General features: G+C 33.8%; 1 protein-coding gene across 1 annotated transcript; it reads left to right on the forward strand.

Annotated features, from left to right (window-relative positions):
- Positions 1 to 649: 649 nt before the first annotated feature.
- LOC123659080 (bumetanide-sensitive sodium-(potassium)-chloride cotransporter) lies at positions 650 to 27,297 on the forward strand. The gene is made up of 19 exons (XM_045594347.1): positions 650 to 715; positions 1,014 to 1,299; positions 4,765 to 4,836; positions 4,908 to 5,088; positions 5,953 to 6,212; positions 10,032 to 10,140; positions 11,118 to 11,257; positions 15,095 to 15,319; positions 16,360 to 16,591; positions 16,675 to 16,796; positions 17,137 to 17,272; positions 20,243 to 20,454; positions 22,562 to 22,803; positions 23,406 to 23,611; positions 23,753 to 23,931; positions 24,780 to 24,937; positions 25,349 to 25,485; positions 26,373 to 26,506; positions 26,870 to 27,297. The coding sequence occupies exons 1-19, from the start codon at positions 702 to 704 to the stop codon at positions 26,981 to 26,983; spliced, it is 3,159 nt and encodes a 1,052-aa protein (XP_045450303.1). The 5' UTR covers positions 650 to 701; the 3' UTR covers positions 26,984 to 27,297.
- Positions 27,298 to 27,688: the final 391 nt, after the last annotated feature.

Below are 27,688 nucleotides of genomic sequence, written 5' to 3' on the forward strand. Positions count from 1 at the left end.
TTTAAAATTTACTCAACGGCACTAAAAACACATCACATACGGTTAAACTTGTAATCATATTTGATTTCATGAACCTCGACAGGTATTCTCGCGGATTCTCACAAGAATTTATTGCCTATAGTTAAGCACTTAGATAAATAATACGAATAATAAGACACAGTTATTAAGTGAATTAAAATTTAATATATGTGTAAAGAGTTACAATCACATTATGGCATATTTATAAATTTTAACACTTTATTGAACTTTACCGGTCAAAAATAAAGAAAAACAATTGCAATTATTCAATAGTCACTGATGTTGTTAAGTTATGGTGTATTTACATAATTATATATAGCATATTTAGTTTTTTTTTTTTTTTTGTATTTAATTCTGTGCATTATATCGATGTTAGTTGTCACTGGTGCATGGGAAATAAATTAAAATAATAAAACACTGTTATAGCGATTTCAGCGAAACAAAAATATACATTGTTGTAACTATAAAATTCATTTTTTCTTTATTTGTGATAATAATTTGACCATTTGTAAGTTATTCCCAGACCTTTGATTGATATTTTTCTTTTCCAGATCAAAGTTGAAAAAATTATGTGGTTGAAGACAAATACAGAAGATATTCATATATTTTCCTACAAAGTACTAGTTTCATTCAATTTAAAGACGAGTTTTCGGTAGATTAAAAAAATAAAATAATCTACAAAAATGGCAGAAAGCAGGTGAGCTAGTGTTATAGATTATTGAGGACTGCTGGTCTAAATTATTACCGATCTAACAAAGTAACAACTCGCGGATAAGCAATAAAATGCTAAATGTTTAATAAAAAGGCACGGGCAACTAACTTTTTTTTGTACAACACAACATCCATAGTTTATTTTTGAAAATAAAGCGTAATACGCAACAATTAATGTGATAAAAATTAAATCTAATGAATGATATATTGGTAAAGTGTCTCATCATGTGACTCTACTCTACTTAATTATATCAGTCTATTTTACTTTATGCGCTTGTTAACAGATTTTCAGTTTCGACCGTTGACACGGAATCGAAAAAAAATGGTATACATATGGGGGCCAGTATTATTTCGCGACCAATTCGGACCTCATTGGAGACAGTTGAGAAAGGTGATCCTAATCCTCAGCCAGACACATGGCTTCATGACGCCGGCTGGAGGAGAAAGAGATCTCTTGCGCAGCTCACGAGAGAAGCTCTACCGAGGATGGAAAATTACAGAAATTCTAAGAGAGCCCTGAAAAGACCGAGTTTGGGGGAGTTGCATGGTGACCATTTGATCACTGAGGAGGTTAGTATTATAAAAAGAGATAATAACAGAAATATTTTATTAAACTTGACAGCAATACCATAAAATAAATAATGTCAAAATAAAAATGTAGATCATTAAATTGTCTTCATTTTTATGCATATGTTTATGCATTTGGTCATATGTTTTTGTTCTAAGCATAAAATTAAAATATTGATCACATTGTAGCTAACTAGACAGGTAAAGTAACTATTGGGACGTCAGTTCAATTTTATGATGCATTAGTTATTTTGTAATAGAGTGATAAATTTTAAACAAAACAAGTAGCGCTGTGTTTTTATTCTTTATTTCTTATTATTTTTTAAACTTAAGCAAATTAGAAATACGTTTTTTAGTAACTGAATTACTTTTCTTTAACTTATTTTTGTAGTTTTATTCTTTTTTTGATGTTTAGGATCATTTATTTTTAATCTCTCTGATTTTGCACCAACTATGGCTAGTAATCTACGATTCTGGACATTCTTTATAAATTAATCACTTTTTGTAATTGCCTAAAACATTTTGAGCGTAGTTATTATTTTGTAACTATAGCTTAATGTTCGACAGTCATTCGCAAAAAACGTAAAAACCTGTGATTAGTCCTACCTACCATTAAACTTTGTTGACTCAAATATCATTAAAAAATGTATAAATAATGTTTACATAAATTATAACGAAACATCGCAATTATATTGAAATCATATACATCATGTTTGGAGTTTTTGTATGTTTTATATATATAAAACATAATGACAGCTACGAGTATATCTCTCTTCTACCTAGAAGTTAATATTTTTAACTAGAAATAGAACAATATTTTTAAACATCAGTCTATAAAGCTGTCTTCGTATTCGTACGTATAAATAAACAATACTAATGTATGCGGGATTCACTTACTTAAAAAATAAATGATAATAAATTTAACTTTTTCTAATATAAGGAGGAAAATTAAAAAAAAATTAAGAAATGGTCACGTTAATATTCGCCGATGAAATGCAAATGATAAAAATGAAATAATTAAGGATTATTTTTTAACTGATAATATATATATGTTACAAAAATACTTTTAATAAATAACATACTGTTAAATACTTATTAATATTTCTATAGTTATTGTAAATATCTTTTTAAATATTTTAACCTAACGTTTTACTTTTGTAGGCAATTTGTATACAAAACTTAATTTAAACAAAAAGCGTACTAATAGCCATTATTTTTTATACATATGTATACCTACCCGAAAATTAATAATAGATAACAGTAGTCAAGCGTATTTGTTTCTATTTAGTCACAAACGACGGAAGTGTTTATGCGGTATGAGTCATTTTCTCCATGCCATTAGAAGGCAAGCAAATCAACCGCCGCGATCCAGTTCAAACTGGTAACAACCGAGCTGAACAGCCCTCGTGTACACTCTTCAGCCCTTATATCTAATCTCATATTACGATGCTTCATAAAAAGTGGCTTTAAAATGTCGAGTACATAGTAATAATATATTGCAATTGTTTTCAGAAATTATTAACAGATAACGCCTATCTACTTATTGTAACTCGAATATTTATTTCTCTTCATCAAATATTATAAATTCTAACGTACAGATATACTTAATTAAAGGGTAAAAATAATCTTACGTACCTAATAACTTTTTTGAAAACACGAGACTTAAGGCTGCCCACAACTTAAAAATATACTTAGTTACTTACGAGTACATCTTTTAAGTATACAGATGTAAGAATTTTTATCATTGCGAGACAGATTGACGATTTCCATTCTCGAACATTTAAAATCTAAAATATTAAACGATTTTTTATCGATATAAAATATCTTGAACATTCCTGAAACTAATATTTTTGTAAATATTTGTTGAATCGATATGAAACATTGCAAAAAAAAACCTTTATTTCATAGACCATTTGTGTTTGATTACACTTGCACTATTGTTAAATAAATAGTTGGCCTTTAGCACCCTAAATATGGTCGTTAGAGAAACAAATAACAATTATTATGTTGAATGAATCGCGCGCCATACAATGTCTCTTTTGTACGTGTTAACATTTTACTGTACTGCCAATAACTGTCATTGTATGTCCTTCCAATATTCATATCCGTTTTAAGAGTACACTATTAATTATATAAACATAAAATAATTATTATAATTTTTAGTAAATAATAGTAGTACTTTATTTTAAGGCAAATCCAAAAAAAAAACACAAATTTAAATCGTATATTTTTACTAGTTGGTACAATGAGTTGAAAATGAAGGAGTTCCATAAGACTGTAGGGTAAAACCAGATGCAGTGTAAAACTCGCTTCTCCTGACACACATTTCAGTGTAGTTTATTTCCAATCGTTAACAATGCTGTCATAATGTCATTCATCACCTGGTAGTAATTGCAGTTTTATGATATAAATCACCACAACACAATGTCAATCATCAACACGTTTAACATCGCATAAAGACCAACACGTTTACACGTAACGATAATTTTGAATAACACACGCATGTATCTCGTTGTACTCGTGAACCTCGTGATTAACTGACTGAAATAATTATATTATCAAAGGAAATGGTTGCCATAAAGTATCTTACTTATTTTTTAACTGAATTTATCAATTTTCAATTCTGTGTGGCTACGGCATTAAAGAATATAGCTACCCCTCTCTTCCCGTGGGTGTCGTAAGAGGCGACTAAGGGATAACACAGTTCCGCTACCACCTTGGAACTTATAAAGTCGACAGATGGATATCCAACTGCTGGCTTTGAAATACACAGGCCGAAGACGGGCAGCAGCGCCTTAGGTGCGACAAAGCCACCCTGCGGTCACAAACTCGCCTGCCCAGCGTGGTGACTATGGGCAACATGTGGAGTTGGCGCCATTTTTTGGCGCGAACTTGTGGAGGCCTATGTCCTGCAGTGGACTGCAACAGGCTGAAACGATAATGATGATCAATTTCCAATTATATCTATTTATTAGATTAAATGGAAGTCTGTATAGTTTAAAATGAAATACGAATATATGAATAGGGATATTTGCATTCTGTGAAATACATTAAATACACTTAAGCGAATGAGCTATTTAACGAGTGAAGTTATAATAAAATATTCGATATCATTACCAATTTTTATTAAAGAAAAATAATAATATGAAACAATAAAAATTGTTTCATATTATTATTATCACGTAGCAAAATATGTAATATAATTAAAAAATTGTAAAAATACAAATTATAAAGCAAAATTTTAAAATATAAATTCTTAACATTTATCAAAAAATTAAAAACAGGGTATGAGATTAGATTATTGTTTTTATATAAAAAGTCCGTGTATGTGTGGATACGCCACAACACAATATGTACGTAATATTAGGTATAGCATCGTTACGTAATAAAATATCATCCATCAAATATAATTATAAAAGATTGTGTAACGTTTGGCGCCCTCGCTAAAGGAAAGATTTTTTGTTCTAGGAAGAAAAACAACCTCAAAGAGAAACAAAATCTCCAACTCCAGCCGTCGGGATAAAGTTAGGATGGATTCAAGTAAGATTTTCACAGTTTACGCATACATTTCCTTCATATATTTTAAATATTAAGTTCAGAAATTGTCATAGGGAGTGCTGATACCATGTCTGCTGAATATATGGGGGGTGATGTTGTTCCTGCGTATCTCGTGGGTGGTGGCTCAGGCGGGGATTGGACTGACTCTGGTCATCATCGCGATATCGGCGATTGTGTGCGTCATCACTACTCTATCTATGAGTGCTATATGCACCAACGGGGAAGTTAAAGGAGGTTTGTATGTTTCATTCTGTTATAGTTTTCGTGAACACATCATTTTCTTTGATTTTTCTTGTATACATGGTTTAATAAAACACTTTTTTCGGGAGGACTCCCGTGACCATGGTTGCTGTAAAGTATCCGAAACGTCGGGAATCAAAAGTTAACAATAAACCGCGATAAAATCCGAAAAAAGTGTTTTATTAAATGAGTAAAATTGTATACATGGTACTAAGAAATGCATATTCTGAAAAAGTTGATCTCTTTATTTCTTTACCATCGTCCTGTAGACTATGAAGATTTGAATGTGTTGCTATTTTCTCATAATACAAGGCATTCTCGCAGTTACGTACATATTATGTCGTTACGTATAATCTTTATTCAAATGTTAATATCACAGAAAAGGAACACTGCTTTTGTTATGCAATAATCCTTTTAGAGTCGTGTACAGTAATCAGTACTATTCTTTTTACATACGAATCATATTATATTAATACGCTAAGGTCTGTTACTCCACATAAGCTAAGAAACAGCACCGCGTGACTAATTTTACTCCAAATCTTACATGGAAAAGTAGCTTTTGTTTAACAGTAGGTTTTTATTTTTTGAGGTAAAACTTCTTTACGCACACTTCACTTACGGAGTAAACTGGTGAATGCGTAACGAGAGCGTTACGAAAAGTTTGATGGGGCGAGGTGAACGAAAGTTGAGAGGGGGTTATAAGTTAAATGGAGCTAAACAAGTTTTAATTTAGTCGCGTGGTCTAAAGCACATTCGTTTTTTTTATTACTTTTTACTACAGAAAACTATCATCTAATAGATAGATTAAAATTTTCTTGTCTTGTCTGTGTATACCTTCTAAAGTTTGTATTATTTTAGGTGGTATCTATTACATTATATCCAGATCCCTCGGCCCAGAGTTTGGTGCCTCTGTTGGAATCATCTTTGCATTCGCAAATGCTGTTGCTGCTAGTATGAACACGATTGGTTTCTGCGACTCTCTGAACGATTTACTACTGTCTCAAGGAGTGAAGATTATTGATAATAGCGTCAATGACGTCAGGATTGTGGGCACGGTGGCGCTCATTGTAATGTGCATTATTTGCGCAGTAGGGATGGACTGGGAGAGCAAGGCGCAGGTAATTGTTTTACTGTTAACATGAAAAATGTAATTTTCTGTTAATAAGTGATAAATTAGTAACTTTATTACTGACTTTTCATATGTAATTGATAAAAGTCTTAAGACGAATATTTATCATTGATTCACATTCAATATATCATATATCGATATATAATATATAAATTCTAACTTTCAAATCCGGCCAAAATTATCAATTAGATAGATACACGAAATAACTATTAACGACGTCAGCATACTTGACTAGGAAATTAATACAATTGATTCGTATAACAGATAATTACTTAAATTAAAAAGTATATTTTAATTAATAATAATTAATTTTAATTAATAATGAATAATTTTAACTAATAATAATTACCTACTGCATTGCATGTTGGGGTAGCGTCGCTTCTTCAGCAATAAAACCGCTGGAAATAGCCCACAGAGCAATATTGAAGGTAGCCACATTTAAGCCTATTATTTACCCAACTACAGAACTTTACAAAACATGGAATGTTCTCAATGGAATGTCAGACAGCACTATATTTTACAGACTATTCTTATGCAACACAGAAAGACCCCCTTTATTCCGATCCGAAAACGACCAAAAGACAAGATATGTACTATCCCACAGTCGAATTATGCCTTCACAAAACGATTTAATTACTTTCTCGGGCCATATCTGTATAATAAACTAAATATAAAATTACCTATCTATTCCTTACCCTATGCAATTTGCAAAAGAACCGTCCGTTCCTTTCTTCTTTCTAAAACTTATGACGAAACTGAAGAACTCCTAAAACTGATTGCTTGATTCGGTCACCATGTAGTGCATTCACCAAATTTCCTGATAAAAGACATATCAGCATACTTGCACACACACAAACATACACAGAAACACAAACATACACACCAACACAAACATACACATATACCAACATACACTTACATACACGCACACACAAATACATATTGGTAACTCTTAGTTGAAATCATGCAGACATATCTGTTAAAAATTACTATTTTATTTCATTTTTTTTTGTTTTAGTTTGTTTTTTGTTTTTTATTATTTCACTCTTAACCTACTTAATATTAAAAATTATGTATGTTATCTTTTGTAGAATATAATGTAACTTTATAATCTATAATGTAACTTTGAACTCTGAACAACTCGTGGCAAACTAATGAAAAGTAAAAATTGTAGAATTCTTGGGAGGAAAATCGCTTCTCCTTAATACAGATAGCTCAGCTACCTAGCTAGGAGAAGTAGAGATCATAGTAGTAATTGCTTTCAAATTACACCTAGAAACTGATTGTTCCTTTTTTGTCACTTGTTACTTGAATATGTTGCGTAAATACGGAAATAAATAAAAATAAAATAAAATAATTAATTTTAATTAATTATATTTGGTAATTATGTCACTGGAAAATATCTTCAACTTTTTGTCCTATTATTTTTACTTCCGTTTTATCACACACGGAAAAAAAACCCGACAAAAAATATTCCAACATACCCATCGTTAAGCCCAATTATGTAAAAACTGTAATTTAGATTTAATCTATTACCCAAGGGAGCCAAGTAAATAAAATAACTGAAAGTTATTAAAATTTAATTATTGTGATGTCTTGATTAATAAGTGTAATTGCGGTAATGACGGCAGTGGTCAAGTAACTTGAATCTGCAGAGAATAATCATTCAGGTGCTGCGTGTACTTAGAAAATCTCATACATACAAATATAAGGCGTATGTACTATCATCGTGTGCAAGTGTAGACTATTGAATAGGTTTCAAATATGTCTGAGAGCCCTTTTCCTTAAAAATATTCTTTCTAATTTTAATAATTTTGGTGTACCAAACTGTAAAAGGTAAGGTAATGCAAGTAATAGACTTTTAAACTGCATTATTTTAAAAATGAATAATATGAAATTGATTCACGACGATTAGACAGTCGAAGATCGTAGAGGAAATTCGTAAAAGCACCACTGCATATCGTCGCAGAGGATCATTTGTATTTAAAGTATTCGTAGTGACAAAAAAATTATGCAAATGTGTCTGACGTGGATATATCTAACATCTTTAAACGAGCAATTCTTATATATATACTACCTGATCCCGCAAACGTTGTTTTTCCATATATCTTATGAACCCCCTTAATCCCTACAACTTAGGGGTAAGAAAAAATAGATGTTGTTCGATTCTCAGACCTACCCGATAGGTACACAAAATTTCATGAGAATCGGTCAAGCCGTTTCGGAGGAGCTTAACTACAAACACTGCGACACGAGAATTTTATATATTAGATATATAATGTGAATCTCGGAAACGGCTTTAACGATTTTCATGAAATTTAGTATACATATAGGACGTTTCGGGGACGATAAATCCATCTAGCTAGGATTCATTTTTAGAAAATGTCGTTTTATCCCTATTTTTAGGCAATGAAAAAATGGCTACAATATCGTTAGAATAGGAAGGTAAATTTCGCAATCACCAAAAAAGTTGTAATAGCTCAGGTGTGAAATCGGTCGGTCGGAAACGACTGAGAAGACCACGGTTCAAGTCCCCATGTCTCATTGTCGGTAAAATCGAATAATGTTGTTCATGTTTTATAAACATGTAATTCGTATTTAAATATGATTTCCAAAAAACACGATTTACTAAAAATACCGAGCACGGTCACCCAGGTACTGTAGTGTTAAATAGGACAGTTCTAGTACTAGTATTGAACATAAATTACGCACGTATTTATTTAAAAATTTAATAATTAATTCAAAGTGTAATTGCAATCTTTATAGAATTGCTATGAATTTATAAACATGAATAAAGTAATATTGATTACTATTTAAAACTAGTTTCAATTTTAAATTAGTGTAAAGAAGCTCAAAGGAACAAAATCCATTATTTAATTAAAGCTATTAGTTTTTTTCTTCTGCAAATGGTATTGTCGTTGCAATTTACTTATTGCGTATCTATTAATTTATAAAGTAGGTACCTGAGGTAGGTACAATGATAGAATAGTTTTGGTTAGGAATTAGATAATCACAGAAAATATCTACTTTATTCCGATACCTGCGTTAAATAATGGAATAACATACGTATATTGTCTCTGTTTTTGATAACATTTCGTTTCCTTTGTATATCATACTGATTGAGGCAAAAAGAGTAAAGACCCTTTCTCTACGTAAAACAGAAGGGTTGCAGCGTACTCCGCTGCTCTTTTTTTTGTTGACCCAGGAGAAATCCCTTATAGATACACTACGGCTAAGGGGAGCCGAGGATTCTGCCTGACTTGCACCGACCAAAACCCCTGGGGTGTTCCACAACGACCATAAGCGCGCCTTCCTGATCAGGGCTGATGAGCCCAGACAATGGGTCCCTCGATCCAACGATCGCTAACCCGACGAGTGGAGTAAAAGCTCCCTTCTCACAACTCCGCACCTTCTCGGCGCCGCGCCACGCTTGATGGCACTAACCACTCCCCCTCCCCTCTGACCCTACCCTTGGTTGGAGACCTGACCGACGGCAACGCACACAAATTTGTCTCCGGCCATTCAGTCACGTTCCCCACAGCCAGCGGCAGTTAAGAACCGTCGCTGGCCGTCCCCGGGAGAGTCATGGCCAACAAACTAGTAAACAACTAAGGTCTCAGCACCCCGATGCGCTTTCATGATTTCCTATGCCGGTTGTTAGCCACAGCCAGAAATAGCCTGCCGCCGTAATCCGCTGCTCTGTTCCAATGTGGCTTAACATATCTATCTCCATCTATCCGTCTAGCTATCTTGTGTATATTTTTTCTATTTTAGGAATATTAAATACATTTATTTATTTATTTTGCAGAATTTCTTAATCGCTATCATTGTCGGAGCCATGGTCGATTTCGTTGTGGGCACTCTGATGGGTCCTAAGGACGCAAGCGAAGTCGCTAGTGGATTTGTTGGACTTTCAAGTAAGTTTTCTTTCACGATTCAGCCGGTAACATCCCATTACTGGGCATAGGCCACTTTCTCCATGTAGTAGAAGGATTGCAGCTTAATCCAATAAGTGGCTCTGCTACGAGTTGGCGGATATATTCCCTACTATAAGCAAAAATCAAAAATCAAAATCAAAAATAACTTTATCCAAATAGGTCCCAAGAGCACCTTCGAATCGTCATTTTACAAACTAAAGTTTTTTGTGTTTAATATTTTTGTAAAAGTAAATTTACCACCGTGTAGATTCTGCAGAGAAGAAGCGACAAGAAACTCCGCAGTTACTTTTTTGAAAATAATATATAAACTGTGATTTAGCAGAAAATTAGTAATATCTTGCATGAAATACAGCGCCACTAAGTAACGATCGCTATCATGTGTATAGGATAATAACCGGGACCGAAAGCTTAACGTTGTCTGCGAGGCACAGTGTGGAGACCCACAAGGATGGACATCTAAACCGGAAGAAAATATTTGTTCAAATACAAATATCCAGCCCGAGCGGGAATCGAACCCGCAAAAGGCCTGTGTTTAGGCGCCTACACGCACCACTACACCAGAGCGATGTTTTCTTTATGACAGTATATTGTAATTCATCACAACCTTACTTCATGTCTTTTTTTTTACATAACTAGGTCCGCAAACAAGCGTACGGCTCACCTGTTGGTAAGCTATTACCGTAGCCTTTAGACGTCTGAGAGCTCTGGTCACCTTACTCACCAACAGGAACACAACACTGCTTGAAAACAGTATTATTTAGCTGTGATCTTTTGTGAGGTCGACGTACTACCCTAGTCGAGCTGCTCCATATTTTGAGCACTAAATTTTCCGGGCACAGCAGAAAACAAAAACGGAGTCGGGTTAGTCTAGTACTAAACATATCATTGTTATTTTACATTTAAAGTTTAGGAAAGCAAATATGACTATGTATGACTAAATATCATGTATTTCGTAGCGGCAACTCTATCAGAAAACTTCAAGCCGAACTTCCGCTTCAGCGAGGGTGTTAATCAGGACTTTTTCAGCGTGTTCGCTATTTTCTTTCCTTCTGTCACTGGGATTCAGGCTGGCGCTAATATCTCCGGAGATCTTAAGGTATGCTATTTCTTATTTAAATTGAATATTATTTTATAATTTCAGTGACAACTAATATGATTAAATGTAAATTGTACTTTATACTTTAATAAAAATCCGTATAAATGAAAAATAATAATAATATACATATACCAGTGTACCTAGCAAAACAAAGATTAGTTAAACAAAAAGAAAATGACAGTTCAAAGAAACTATATAAAAGATAAACTTTGTAAATGCCATTGAAAATTTATCAGTACACGTGGTGCTTGTATCGAAAGAACGCTTTGAGCGTTGCCTTGAGTAACGTAGGCGCCAAAATTAACCGGCGACCACTCCGCTTGTCAATATTTGCCCTGCTCCCTGCTAGGGGGGCGGGAAGTAGGACACGTACGGGCTAATCTACTGCCCATGTTTATTGCATTATGTCTAGCTTCAGTAAAACTTCGTATAATTACAACACATGTATAACAGGGCTGAGTTTATTAACTACGTTTTCTACGTAACGCCATTCTTTTCAGAGTATAAACTTATTACTCAGACGCACACGAGGAATATATCACATTTAACAGAATCCATAATATGAATTCATAGAATTTTAACGCAAAGTTGCTGTTGTTATTGTATTTTAGGTTTGGTTGACAAAACTTTTTCTCGAAATAAGTTTCTACTTAATTTAAAAACATAAAGTTTGAATATGAAAATATGCGAAAATCAGGCCGCTACAAAAAAATTACTGCGGTATAATAAAAGCGCTATCACCTTCTTATTGGACGTGTAATTTTCATTTAACATGAAATCTATTTTTATTTTTTTACTCATAAAATTGGTTAATACCTCATCATCACTTCAGTCTATCGCAGTTCACTGTTGGACATAGGTATCCACAAGTTCGCGCCAAAAAATGGCCCGTAGTCACCACGCTGGGCAGGCGGGTTGGTGACTGTAGGGCTGGCTTTGTCGCACCGAAGACGCTGCTGCCCGTCTTCGGTCTGTGTATTTCAAAGTCAGCAGTTGTATAGCTATGTGAATATTATGACGTAATACAAATGTAGTGCGTCATTCTTGGTGACCAAAGTATGATAAAAAACGAGTATGTTTTAGACCACACGACTGAAGTAAAACGTTTTTAACCGACTTCAAAAAAAAAGGAGGAAGTTACTCAATTCGACCGTATATATATTTTTTTATGTATGTTCGGGGATAACTCCATCGTTTATGAACCGATTATGATAATTCTTTTTTTGTTGGAAAGGAGATATTCCTAGTTTGGTACCATGATAAGGAAACCAGGATCTGATGATGGGATCCTAGAGAAATCGAGGGAAACTCTCGAAAATCCGCTTAACTTTTTACTGGGTGTACAGATTTTGATGATTTTTAATTTAATCGAAAGCCGACATTTATCATGTAGTCACATTTAAATTTCATCGAGATCTGATTACAACTTTTGGAGTAATCTTTGATAATGAGTATTTACTTGACTATTTTTTCGTCTACCTACGTTGTATTACTTGTCGATATAATTGAAGTCGTTTTTTCTTCGTTTGCCTGCAAACATAATACACATCATACATATCATAATACATCATAATACTACATCTAACTTATATCTCCCTCTGGAAATTCCAATCGCCTCGCCCGATCACACTATTCGTAATGCTCTCGTCACGGATTCACAAGCTTACTCCTCAAGTCAAGCGCAAAGAAGTTTTACTTAAAAATAGCTGTTCTAAATTATGTAAAGCGGTGTGTCATACTATTGAAACACTGACAAAATTAATTCCACATAAAAACAAATGAATAAGGATTATCAACGGCCTGTTTGTAGCTTGTTAATGCTACACATGGATCGAGAATTGATCCGGCCCGATGTACTGAAAGCACGATCACAACCCACGCGTCCTGATGAATTGCAATTTGTAATGATACTCTGTCGTTCAATTGAAGAGTGACTTTTATTTCAATTGAGTATACGCGTCTAGTAGTATGCTACAAAATCTATCAAAAAAAACATTATGAAGATAAAGATTTGATATTATGACATGATTGTTATAAATTATAATAGTCGAATCGCGCCCCTGAACTGTCCCTGCATTACAACAAATAACAAACAAAAACCTATTTTTAAGTCTTGAAACATTGTACCTAGAATTTATTTCAGAAAAAAAAAATTATAGTTCATTGATTAGAAAAAGCTTTATGGACTATTATTATTTTTTTGTCTCTTCTCTTGTTGAAATGGTATCAAGAATGCTATGTATATATATATATATATATATATATATATATATATATATATATATATATATATATATATATATATATATATATATATATATATGTATATCTATCTATACATTAAAGGACTAGTCTTTATGTAATCTTGTAACTGACACGTTGAAACACTAACTCCGCTCAAACAAATTGGCAATGTTCTGCTATTGAAACTAATTGAGTCTTAACTAAAAAATAAGTTGATTTAATTACACTCATTTCATGCAGCTAACAAATTTACTGATGTGTTGATAACTAAAAATTATATTTATCGAACGACATTTGATACAATGGGCAGACAGAGGTGTTCATAAATTGATTTTCTCGAAAAACGACAAATAATCATGGTCGTATGATCAATACGAATACCAAGTATTAGCAAATAAAATCAAATAAAACTTGTAAAAGTAAGTCAAAATGATTGACCCTCAAAGTTTTGGGATATCATTGCCGAATCGATCGCGCCGGGAATCAATTTAAGCCAATTGTACTCAATAAGTGAGTCATTGCTATTTTAGGAAGTTATTTAAGCTTATTTTTTGTTTAAGAATTTAGCATAGTTAATTTTGGTACGTTATTGATTAGTTAAAGGCTATATTAATTACTGCTAATTTTTTCAAGCTAGGTACTATAAATATATGTTAAAGATTTTATACAATAGCTGTTTATTTATTGATATTATTGTTCGTATTACTCTTTTGTAATTTGAAATAAAAGAAAATTGATTGAAAAAATAAAAAAATCAAGTGTATTTGTGAAATCTAGGACAAAATATAAAGAACTAAACTAATTTGTAATGTTTAGAATATTAGATATATGTAATAAAATACCGGCTAGTGTACCGGCTAGTGTGTAATACATTCTTATTCCAGAAACGAATATGAGTGTTGAGCAGTCCAGAAATATAACAAATATTACTTATAATAAATCCATGATTCATGACGCTCCTTTTATCTATTTGGTTTTACCGAGATGACCTAATAACTCTTACTGTAAACTAAGAATATCAGATAATAATATTGATTTTTTTTTTAGTAATACGATATATTTTTTAGGAAAGTACATTTGTATACAACTTTTTCTAGCTTAAGCTTGAAGCTTTGTTGGCATTAAAGTAGATCAAATACAAATTTAAATTCGTATATATTCAACATAAATTTTATTAAAAAAATATTAAATTTCTGAATCCGTTTTAGAGTTTGCAGCGTTTCTATTTTCTCTACCTAACATTAATTCAGAAAATGGCGAAAATACGTTCTATATATGTTCTATAGTTCTAAACAAAACCTCTAAATTTCATACTTTCATAATGTCACTTTGAAATCGAACTGAAATAAGTCACAACATATTATGGCAAAAGTCATAGCCATAACCTGCTACTGTAATTTACATAATTATTGTTATTATATAGACAGTTTTTTAACATCTATTTTTGCAATAGAATAGTTATTTCGTACTAAAAATAGTCTTAGCTTTAATATGAATTTTCGTCCTCATTCCAAGATTATTTACCATCAAAATATCGTTCGTTCGTCTATTATTACAAATTTATATAATATTTATCTATATTTGTTTGGGTAGGATCCAGCGTCTGCAATTCCGAAGGGTACCTTACTCGCGTTGTTGATATCAATGGTGAGCTACGCGCTCATGGTGCTGTTTGCCGGTGGAGGAGCTCTGAGGGACGCCAGTGGCAATGTCACTGACTTATTGCTCGTGAACGACACTGTCGTAGACTTTAGTGGTGTTTCTCACTGCGTCAATACCACTGTCGGGTGTAATTACGGATTACACAACAGCTATTCTGTAAGTATTTTAGTGAGTCAAAATTCCGTATTGGGATTTAATCGTATTAGATTTTATAGTAATAAAACATACAAAATATTGTAAAAGCATATCATAATTATTTTAAAGCTATGAACACAGTTTTACTAAATTGTTATTTTTATTTTGTTATTTTGCAAAATTTACTCACTTGGTTTCCAAAAGGACATGATTCACGGAGACATAATTAGTTGTTTTTTTATAAATGAAACTTCTAATTAAACTCAACTTTACATAAGAATATAGTAACGTAAAGTTACAATTTTTTTTGCATTCTATAAAAATAAATAAAATTGAAGTGTTTGCTTGTAATATTAAAATAACCGCTTTTTACTAAATGCATAATATGTATTTATACACGGTACATATACCAAAACAAGTTTTTTTAACAAATTTTTTGTCTGTCTGTCTGTCTGTTTGTTCCTGCTAATCTGTGAAACGGCTGGACCGATTTTGACGGGACTTTCACTGGTAGATATGTAGCTGATGTAATAAGGAGTAACTTAGGCTACTTTTATTTTAAAAATTTGTTTATTTTATAACTCTGCAAACTGAACATTAACATCTTTGTTAAATTCCACGCGACGAAGTCGCGGGCACAGCTAGTTAAGAAATATTTAATGAAGAAGTATATTAAATATTACGATTGGCTCAATTTTTAAAATAACAAAGACGTTCTTATGAATAATATCTTTATTTTTGATAAAACAAGTCATTGTAACATTAATTGGAAAAACATAAACAAATCTTTTAAAAAAGGTTTTTTTGTATGATTTTAATGCGTCGTATATAATTCTGATATACAGAAAACTTTATTTAGACGTCAGTTATCGAAATTATTATTTTATGGGTCTAAAATGAATCTAAATTTTTATTTAAAAAATGAAAAGTGAATCAATTTATTGTCATCGTCGCATTAGTAATATGTTGTAAAATTGTAACAGTATCAAAAATTAGAACGTCTATATATCTGTTCTTTCATTTGTGTTTTACATTAGTTTCAAATTAATATACTTATACAGGTGATGCAGTTAATGTCAGGGTGGGGTCCGTTCATTTATGCGGGTTGCTGGGCCGCAACGCTATCGACGGCGCTCACCAACCTGTTGTCAGTACCGCGCCTGATCCAGGCGCTGGGCGTGGATCGCATCTACCCTGGCCTTATCTTTTTCTCAAAGCCCTATGGAAAGCACGGCGAACCCTACCGTGGCTACGTGCTTACCTTTTTCGTCTCTCTCCTGTTCTTACTTATCGGTAATAATCTGCAATTAAATTTGAAATAGGGAATGCTAAATGTAAATTTTCAATATTTTAATCTCAAATGTGATTTATTACAGCTGATTTGAATACTATTGCTCCTCTCATTTCCAACTTCTATCTGGCGTCATATGCGCTCATCAACTTCTGCACATTCCACGCGGCACTTGTCCGTCCTCTAGGATGGAGGCCAACCTTCAGGGTAAATTACTTGAATTTATTATTAAACGTATTCTTTTTTTATTACTTTTGAAAATGATTTTGGAAAAAATATTCCATAAGTACATAATAAGTGATAGTTTTTACTAGCACATCTTCTGCCGGTAGAACGCCTCATCAATTAGTTACACTCTAGTAGTATTTATCTTGATCGTTTCCTCTGCCAACTATTTATTCCTTTTTTTTTAGTTTTTGGTATCTCAGTTTTAATGTCAACACAAAACTAAAAATAAATACTTTCCCTATTGGGGATAAATTTTAAAACAACAACTAAAAATGAATATAAAGCTTAAATCAAATCTTTATTTGTTTTGTTTCTCTAGTACTACAACTTGTGGGTATCGATGGTCGGATTCCTGCTGTGCATCGGTATCATGCTGCTGATAAGTTGGATCATGTCATTGGTTACCTTTGCGATCTTCTTTACTCTTTATCTCATCGTACACTACCGAAAACCTGGTAAGAGTTTTGCTATAATTGATCATAGCTTTATACTATAACTATGCAGTTTTATTATACGCACTAGCACCCCGCCCCGGTTTCGCACAGGTACTTAAAAAAATTTCAAAATTGAAAATTATAATTTCACACATAAACCCTTCTATTTTCGTCAGTTTACAAAATAAAATAAAATTATAAGTTTAAGAAACGGCTCGTACCATATTGACGCCTAAATCACATAGGGCAGGGTGAGCGGCGACCACGCAACTTTTTTCTAATACTATCATTTTTACCCGACTGCCAAGGAAGGGTTATGTTTTTCGCGCGTATCTTGTATGTATGTATGTATGTAATATTCTTTACTACCTCATATTTCCAGAACCACTAAACGGATTTACATAACTGAGGTATCGTTAGGTTCGTCTTTGCTGCCCAAGTGTTCATAGATAGGTGACATTAAAAAAAATCAAACATGGCGGCTGTGCGAAGCCATTGTATTTAATGAAAAAAAAATTTTTTTTCTCGAATACTACAATATGGGTATCAAATTGAAGGGCACAATACAAGGATTTTAAAAAGGTATATCATGATTATTATTACCGTAATACTAAGACAGAAATACAATATTAAAGTTTAAAAAATGTGGACTTAGCTCTTTCGCACGCCTATGCCATGTCAAACTCGCCTCCTAGGCGACGATCAACTTCGGGGTGTAGCCTTTCAAATAAAATACAATGGTTAAAAAAAACATACAATTAAAATTACAAATAAAAATTAATAAATGTCACACCAATTTACAATTACATTAATAAAATTAATAACAAATACATAATACCAAATACAAACAAATAATTTTAATAATAATTTCATTATATTAAAACTAATAGTTGTTGATTTAAGCAGTCACCTATTTGCTAAAGGTCAGGCTTACGTTGCTTTGAGCAGAGTGAGATCTTTCTCCGGGCTTGCTATCAGTTCTCTTGACCCTAAAAATTTACTTAATCAACCACATGATGTAAACTGTTTTAATTAATTGAACCGATTACGTAATTTGTCTGACTAAAAAGACATAAATAAAATAAAAAATAAAAAAAAAAAAAAAAAACCCGCCTGCGTGAAGAACAACTAATAGAAAATCAACTGAAAAAGCTGGAACAAGATAAAAATTCAATATGCACACAAAGTCAGCGAAATAAATAGAAACAATATCAAACATTTTGTGCTGTACATTTAAAATATATTAATACGGTAGTCCTTCGAAACTTTATGCAACGTCGTAGATAATATGCAGTCGGAGGCATGAAATTGAAGGATAAGTCAAATCATTCTCTCTTTGTGCATGTCTCCGACTGCATGTTATGTACGACGTTGCATAAAGTTTCGAAGGACTACCGTATTAATATATTTTAAATGTACAGCACAAAATGTTTGATATTGTTTCTATTTATTTCGCTGACTTTGTGTGCATATTGAATTTTTATCTTGTTCCAGCTTTTTCAGTTGATTTTCTATTAGTTGTTCTTCACGCAGGCGGGTTTTTTTTTTTTTTAATTATTATTTTTTATCGTGATATCTTTCGAATGGAATGTCCGAATTGGATAATTCAAAAAGTTATATAAAGGTATTGAAGCAGTCTTGAATATGAAGTAATTTATTTTGATAAGAATTATTAATATCAAGATACAAATAAAGAGCCTTTTCTAGCGGCGGTATCTCGATTGATTTTTTAAAATAAAAGAACAATGTTGTATTGTCACAGTTATGACTGTAATACTTAGTTAGACATATGCTGTGGAACTTTTAGTAAATAATTATGTTTTCTGCAAAGTCGTAGTATATTACTATTTATTTATTTATTTATTTAATGTATACTATACTATATTCTATCATGTAATGTATACTATATTCTATCATCAATAGTTTTGGCAGCGCACGCGATGTATGTATATATGTGGAATATTTTCAGTAATTTTTTTACACCTTGGGTAAAATTGTTGGAATTTAGAAAGGATCCCAAATTTTTTGAAAATATATAATATATATAATACGCCATTTCGCCCGGGGATAGAGTAACTTCCCAACAGTGAAAGAATTTTTTAATTTGGTTTAGTAGTTTCGGAGCCTCTATTCAATACAAACAAACAATCAAATCTTTCTTTTTTACAGTAGGTATCTACTACTAGTATAGATAAATATGAACGCTTCAGTTTTAGAAACAATTGTCAAATAATTTTAAAAAAAAGTAATTCGTTATAACGTTTACGGAAAATAGAAATGGAATATTATCACCATACAATTCTTTAGGCAGTGAAGTTCTTATACATGTACGTTTCTTGTACATGACTGTAACTTCTGTCCTACATCTTCTTTGTTGTTGTGCATTAATACTTTCATGTTTTCTACAAACTAAACCGCTATTTAATTTTAATAAGAAAATATATAATTAAATTATACAAAGCAGTAATTTTCGACATCCTTGACTACATGAATGAGCTCTTGTTATGCTTTCGTCAGTACATCAGCACTTGGACCAGAATAATTGATGACTGATGCTAAATCCGTAGACTCGATGAATTATTGCACCATTTTCGTAGCTTGCTTTGATTTGCCGCGTATTACTGAAACGATTGCAAATGAAATCATGGTTTATGTTACTCTAAATATCAATTCGCCGAAGTGTGGTAATATTTAGAAAAGTTGGTGTTTTTATACAAATGCAAAAGTTTTCAGAAATAAAAAGCAATTTTTTTCTGGTTAAAAATTTATTCCAGAATCATCTTTAGAATACTTTTACTTAACCACTTGAGAATAATGTAAACTGGATTACTTAAATTGTTATACTTAGTAATTATTCTGAGCTATAAAGTCAGTATCGGTTAATTATCGGTTACCTGTCTGTTAGGCAGGGTAGTATAATTGGGCTCTTAGCCAAAATTCAGTGATTAGGAGCTGCTTTAATTTATACTTATTCCAAAATGACTATTTTAGATGTAAACTGGGGTAGTAGTACACAAGCGCAAATGTACAAAACTGCTCTCTCGAGTGCTCACAACCTGGCGCGGACTGGCGAGCATGTGAAGAACTACTGGCCTCAGCTGTTGGTACTGGCTGGGAGAGCGCAGGACCGACCAGCACTCGTGGACCTAGGCAGTCTCATCACAAAGTCTGGGTCACTTATGATTGTAGGAGATATATCACAAGTAAGTTCATTATGGTTGTTTTTTTGCTAGCTCTTCAACATGGGCGGGAAGGAGACTGTTATTTACATTACTCTGTCATATCAGTTTTTGGTCTTACTCATCTCGTGCTTCCATTAAGCATTTTTGATAATTTTTTTCTCTATTCTATTCGCCCTAACTAATAATAATAATACTTTTTATTGTACAGCAAAAAATATTACATAGAAAAATAGATTTATCAAAATATCAATAGATAAAAGGGCGGCCTTATTATTATACACTTATTTTATTTACACATTATTATGGCCTTGTTTATACCCTTATTTATTATACACTTTATCGTACACCAAAAAATATTACATAGGTAAGAATAGATTTAACAAAGTATTATAACGTACAAAGAGCGGCCTTATCGATGAAAATTATAATGATGATGAAATATCGATTTATATTAACTACTTATTCTTACTTATTTATTTTAAAACTACTTAGCAATAGAGAAGATCGCTACCAAGCGATAAGACCGCCTTTGTACGTTACTATCTCTATGTGTAAATACTGTTTTATGTTTTTTTTTGAGTGGTCTGCAATAAAGTATATTCTATCATCTATCTAACTACTTATTATTACATAGGAATTTTTTGTTGTTCACGGTTACAAGAAATGTCACCGACGCGCGACGCGACGCTCGGAAAACATGGTCACGTAACTAATCCATATCAATTGCCGCTAACTTACCTCTCGTACTTCGTGCTGCATACTAATTTTTAATTATTTTACTTCCTTTTCATATTCTGGATGGGTTCCCTTTTATTCTATTGGGCTGTTTAGTTCTACTTCTCTATCAGCCAAAACATTAAAATCAGATAATTCTGTCCCAAAAACTGCTCTGAATTTTATTATTATTATTTTTTATTTTTATTAATTGAGTTGCCTTTTTTGCTCTTTTGAATTATTAGCAATCGATAATTGTGTTTGCTAGTAAATGAAAGAAAAAGGCGACTTTGATTACAATCGCCAAGTAATATGACGTAGTCGGTAGATAGCAGTCAATTAAATATCTACGCATTATTAGGGATAACAAAAAAGGACTCATTTGGTCTTGATCAAATTTAAATGGGACCACATAAACTCATTTTCGATTAATAAAATATACATCAAAGTCGAAAAAGGTAAAAATACAGTCGAATTGAGAACCTCTTCCTTTTTTGAATTCGGTTAAAAATAATAACTGAACTAACATTTTTAAATTAACTATTAGTGATTCAGATTGAAATCAATTATTGTAATATTCCTTCCTTCCTTTCCTTCATATTTCCTTTATATAGATTTGTATTTTTTATCATCAGCGTTAAATCGCTTAAAATTTGTTCTGCTATATTAAATATTCAAATTGTTTTATTTCTTCGCGTTTTCTTGAAATAAAAGAGAATGAAGAATTTACCTAAAAATTTCAACATTGTTTTCCAACATAACAATAATAAATATTTTTTCTTGTAATATTTCCTTTTGTTGGTAAGAATTTAAATGTAAAATTTTTAAAATGAGATTAAATATAATTGTTTGTTATAAATTATGTTTTCAAAATACTGTAAAATTATTTATAAATATTAATATTTCTTTTACTATGAGTAGTAAAATTTACGTTTTTTTTTGTATAAATAAATTGTTTTAGGTAGTTTGTAATAATTAATACAGATACAATTTACCTCGAGGTGAGTATTTTTATTTGTTACTGTGCCCATAAATCGCCCAGAGGCTTTTGATTTTCGAATGAAATTGAAACGATTGTCAATTACATTAACATTCAAGTTTATTAAGGTAAACAATTCAAGGGTGTATATAAATGTCTTGATCATTAAAAATTCAACGATACGGCAAAAGAAACTTCGTAACGTCAAATCCAGTCCAATAGAAATTATTGGGGTGGGTTATAGAATTTCATAGATATTTTTGAAGTAAAACACCTTTACGCACGCTTCACTTGGGGGTAAACTGGTGAATGCGTGACGAGAGCGTTACGTAAAGTGTGATCGGGCGAGGCGAACGGAAGTTAAGTGTGAGATATAAGTTAGTGAAGATAGAAAGAGAGAGAGTTACGTCTAAAGCAGACTCGTTTTTTTCCTAGCAAAAATTATCGTACAAGGAACGTGCGCACCGCTTGCGCACGAGCGACGAGTGGCTCCGCGGGCGCAAGGTGCGCGCGTTCAGCGCGAGCGTGCACGGGTTCAGCTTCGAGAGCGGCGCGCGCGCGCTCATGCAGGCCGCGGGCGTGGGCCGCCTGGCGCCCAACGTGCTGCTCATGGGCTACAAGGCGGACTGGGCCAGCGCGCCGCCCGCCGACCTCGAGTCCTACTTCAACGTCTTACAGTGAGTATGCTGGGGTGCTGGCTGCTACTCGTACCGTGTACGTACATGTTCAGCTTCGAGAGCGGCGCGCGCGCTCTCATGCAGGCCGCGGGCGTGGGCCGCCTGGCGCCCAACGTGCTGCTCATGGGCTACAAGGCGGACTGGGCCAGCGCGCCGCCCGCCGACCTCGAGTCCTACTTCAACGTCTTACAGTGAGTGCGCTGGGGTGCTGGCTGCTACTCGTACCGTGTAGGCACATGTTACGTATATAAAAAACGTATTTCCATTACGTATTATAACAAAAAAAAACTACGTTTATAAATGTATATAGCATTAAAGCATTCAGCAAGTGAAACAGTTTTTATTATGTATGTATGCTATTTATAACGTTTTAGTATTTTTAATATTTTTAAAGTATCTTATTCATATAAAACATACATATACGTGTATATATAAACATAAATATACGTGTATTTTTATTTATTTTGCTATTATCAAATTAATATGAAAGACTTCTTCTACATAACAACGTCTCGTCTTATAAAACTAGTATTATTTAAAAAACCAGCCGCCTCACCAATAACCAACGTCTCCGTCAAAAATAAACCAACTCTTGTCCGTAGCACGGCGTTCGAGACACGGCTGGCGGTGGGCATCGTGCGCGTGGCGGGCGGGCTGGACTACGGTGTGCTGGGCGGCGAGGAGCCCAGCAGTGGGCTGACTGCGGCGTCCAGCAGTGGTGACTTACGTGTACGAGCGCCTATTATGCATGCTGACTCTGACCTCGACATCCGCGCCGACTCACAACCTTCCAGCCGACACAACCTTAGTAAGTATTCTTAACGGGGAAATGGAAGAAACTCCCAGAAATGACGAAGTAGTCTCATTAAAAATTATCAAAACATTGCAATATACACACGTTGTGCTTAACTTGTTAGATAGTGTGACTTACTCTCGATTCTTTTTGCAGATCTTTTAACGCTAACGACATCGCGTTCATTTACGATCTCCGAAAAAAGTGACACAAAGGACAAAAAGAAAGACAAAAAAGGAATCGATATCCACCGGCAAGTGGTTTATAAGTCTGCGTCCGGTATCGAACTCTCCATGGAGCAGTTGTCATATATGACAATATTTAGAAGAAAACAGGTATTAGTTTGTTAGAATAAGTAGAGCTTAAACATAATCCATCGAATCTACTTAAAGTAAAAAAAAAAAATACCCTTTAGCTCAATGATATTGTGGACTTAGTATCGAGCAATATTATAACTCTAATCCCCTACGATTGTTATGTTTAAAATCACAATCGCAATCACAGTTTACGTTCTGCATACGATCTCAGTTCAGTCAGTCAGTCAGTCATTTTAGCCTATTGCAGTCCACTGCTGGACATAGACCTCCCGAAGCTCGCGCCAGACATCCCGGTTTTCCGCAAGCCTCATCCAGCCCACACCGGCAATCTTACGTACATCGTCGGTCCAACGGGCCGGAGGACGTCCCACACTGTGTTACGATCTCAGTTATAAAAAATATTGGTCGAAATTTCCGATAAAAAACAAAAATTGTTTTACAGTAAAAATAAAACTTTGTCTACTTAATGGACGACGCGTTGGCGCAACGGTCACAGCATTGGTTTGTGGCTGTGTGCTGGTGGTTGCGGGTTCGAACCCCGCACATGAAAAACATTTGTACTACCCATACAGATATTTGCCGTGGTCTGGTTGTTTGTACAGTCCCTGTGCGTCTTCCCACCGTGCTACGGAAAGCACGATGAGCTGTCCCGGCCCCAGTTGTTATTATGTACAAGTGATAGTGATCGTTACTCATAGTAGGGAATGGAATATCCATCAACCCTCAGTGAAGTAGCGTGGTGGATTAATCTCTGATCCTTCTACACGGGGAAAGAGGTCTATGGCCAGCAGTGGGATATTATAGGCTGAAGCGTACTAATCGGCCATATGCGTGTATGTATAGTAAGATGGTCCGCGTGCGCGCAGGAGGCGGGCACGGTGGACGTGTGGTGGCTGTACGACGACGGCGGGCTCACCATGCTGCTGCCGTACATCCTCTCGCAGCGCTCGGCCTGGGCGCGCTGCGCGCTGCGCATCTTCGCGCTCGCCAACCGCCGCCACGAGCTCGAGCTGGAGGAGCGCAAGTCCGCCGCCTACTATACTATTTACTTTACTAATCGTGTAGTGGGGTGACCTACGGTCCAACTGATGGCATACGATACCCGCAACACCGAGAGCATTATGAAAGTGTTGCCGAACCTCCCCCGATCCTCCCCAGGAGCTTTGGCTACCTTGCTACTATAGGAACGCAACATTACTAGAGAGCAGTGTTATTTGACGGTGATCTTCTTATAAGAATGAAATACTTCTAGATGTTTCCTGCTGTGCCCTACTTTTAATTGATAAGTCGAACTTCCATCAACAAAAGAAGGAGAAATAAGTACTTATTTTAGAGAGAATTTTATTCCTGGGTACTGCATAGATTATACATATAAATAGCATTTTTGATATTTTTATTACTTATACTTAACTAACACTTCTTTTGATTACTTCAGTATGGCGAACCTGCTAGCAAAATTCCGAATTGACTACTCGTCGCTCACAATGGTGCAGGATATCACGGAGCCGCCCCAGCCGGAGACTAAACAGACTTTTGCGGAACTTATTAAGAAATTCACAGACGGTACAGGAGGTATGGTCATAAGTAAACATTTTATTAATATAATAAATTTTATTAAATAATTATTTATCGTTGTGTCCATTTGTTATAAGTATTCTTTGACGGTTCGCAGGAAAGTGGACATAAGGTACAATAAAACAACAAACATGTTGTATGGATTAATTAGTTGTACAACTTTCTTCAATGTTTGTATGTATTGTAGATGCCTGATGATGGTCCAATAAAGGATTGAAACGTCGCATGAATTTGCAATTAGTTGTTTGATTGGCACTTTATTAAATAAGATTTGATTAGCTCGTTGGCGCAGTTTGTAGTGGCCCTGCTTTCTGTTCCGCGGGTTGCGGGTTCGATTCCGCTGGAGTCTGGGTGTAATATTTATATATGTATTATTTCTATGTATATTTATCTAAAAAATATTAGTTATAACAGTCGGCTGTTACCTGTAACACAAGCATTAAGTTGCTTACCATAGGAACAGACGACCGTGTGTGTATGTTATAAGATAGTTATTTAATTAATTTATTTAATTGTAATAACAAAAAAGAAATTCTTAAATGAGTAACATGGTTCAGATTAGCATGGCTACATGGCTATAGCAGTATAGCCGAGCTACTAAACAAACCATCGAAGCTTAAAAGGCAACACGCACACACAAACAGAAAACATAATCATAAATTCGACCATCTGGCATCTGCTGTCGTTTTACGTGTATTTTCTTCATTACAAAAAAAATCCACAAATCCTTAAAAACCCTACATTTTAGAAAATATTCAGAAGATATTGTTTTCCAAAACTAAGAAATTGGGAAGGTATTCAAAGGATTATTTAGTTTTGTATTATGTTAAATATTAAGGATTATTTATTAGTTATGCTAAAACGCAATTTTGATCGTTGTGTAGAGTGCAAGATCAGTCCGACGGAGCTGAGTACTCTGTCCGAGAAGACGAGCCGCCAGCTGCGCCTGCGCGAGCTGCTGCTCGCCAACTCGTCGCAGGCGCGCCTCGTCGTCATGTCGCTGCCCATGCCGCGGAAGGTGAGAGCTGACACTAACATACCGTGTCTAGGAAAAACATTAATCGTAACAAGTCTGAGGGATATGTTTTACATGAAATGTTTGTTATCTTCTATGACGAATAATGGTTAAATATTTTAATCTTAATTCTTTACTTGTAATAAAGTAATGTATAAATTTTTATGAATATAATGCTCTTTAATAAGATTAGATTTACGGGTTATTTACTGCAAATCGCAGTTTCATCCGCATAATTTTTGATTACGATAATGTTAAGGTTTTGAGAGAGAGACATAGAGAATACACTTAATTTTATTTCTCTTACTTGAATTGAATGTTTCGATGTGTATTAGTGAAAATTAAAAAAAATATTATTGTTTTCAGGGCTCCGTGTCGGCCCCTCTGTACATGGCGTGGCTGGAGGTGCTCAGCCGCGACCTGCCGCCCATGCTGTTCGTACGCGGCAACCACACCTCCGTGCTCACCTTCTACTCTTAGACCTAGCGTTTTCTCGTGACAACGCTTACCTTTTACATTTTACCTTTATACAGATACCAGCTTACAAAGTCTTCAATACGGTAGCACTGCTGGGTAAAGGCCCCTTATCTTAATACGAAAAAAAAGTAAGAAAGTTATTTCCGCTGCGCAATGAGCAATCAATCCACACAATTTTGCAGTGTGATGGCAAAATCCTTGTATCGGAAATGGTTACTATTACAGCGAGATTAATTCCTACCTAAATTTCAAGAGAACAAAGAAAAGAAAAATAGTTTAAATGTACATATCTTAAAGAAACATATTAAAAAAATCATTTAGGTATAAGAACATGCTATATTTATAATAATGTATATATTTTTTATATGTTAAGGCTCGGTAAAATAATAATTGTTAAATGGAAAGTGTATAGACAAAGTACCTAGTAATAATTATGAATATATGACTTAATTATGATCTAATAAAAGTAACTTAATATGTTTGAACGTTTATAGTAAGGTTTGAAGTAATGTCAGTGTGAGGTGATTTTGTTATTGTTAATTGTATTTGAAAAAATGTTATAATGAACAAAAAAAAATATTCTATAATAGGACTAAAAGAAAACGGACTAAAGTACCTTCTGTAACAATAACTTATTACATGTTTTTGTATTTACCTACATTTAGAAGTAAGCCTATTTTTTTAATCTTAAATTAAATTTAGTTAATA

This window comes from Melitaea cinxia, chromosome 13 (genome assembly GCF_905220565.1).
Source record: "Melitaea cinxia chromosome 13, ilMelCinx1.1, whole genome shotgun sequence".
Lineage (NCBI taxonomy): Eukaryota > Metazoa > Arthropoda > Insecta > Lepidoptera > Nymphalidae > Melitaea > Melitaea cinxia.

What these genes read in the sequence shown, in the direction of transcription:
- LOC123659080 (XM_045594347.1), top strand. An exon ending in ACTGGGAGAGCAAGGCGCAG is followed by an intron (nt 6,213 to 10,031) that starts GTAATTGTTTTA and finishes TTTATTTTGCAG; the next exon opens with AATTTCTTAATCGCTATCAT. An exon ending in CTCGAGCTGGAGGAGCGCAA is followed by an intron (nt 24,938 to 25,348) that starts GTCCGCCGCCTA and finishes TGATTACTTCAG; the next exon opens with TATGGCGAACCTGCTAGCAA.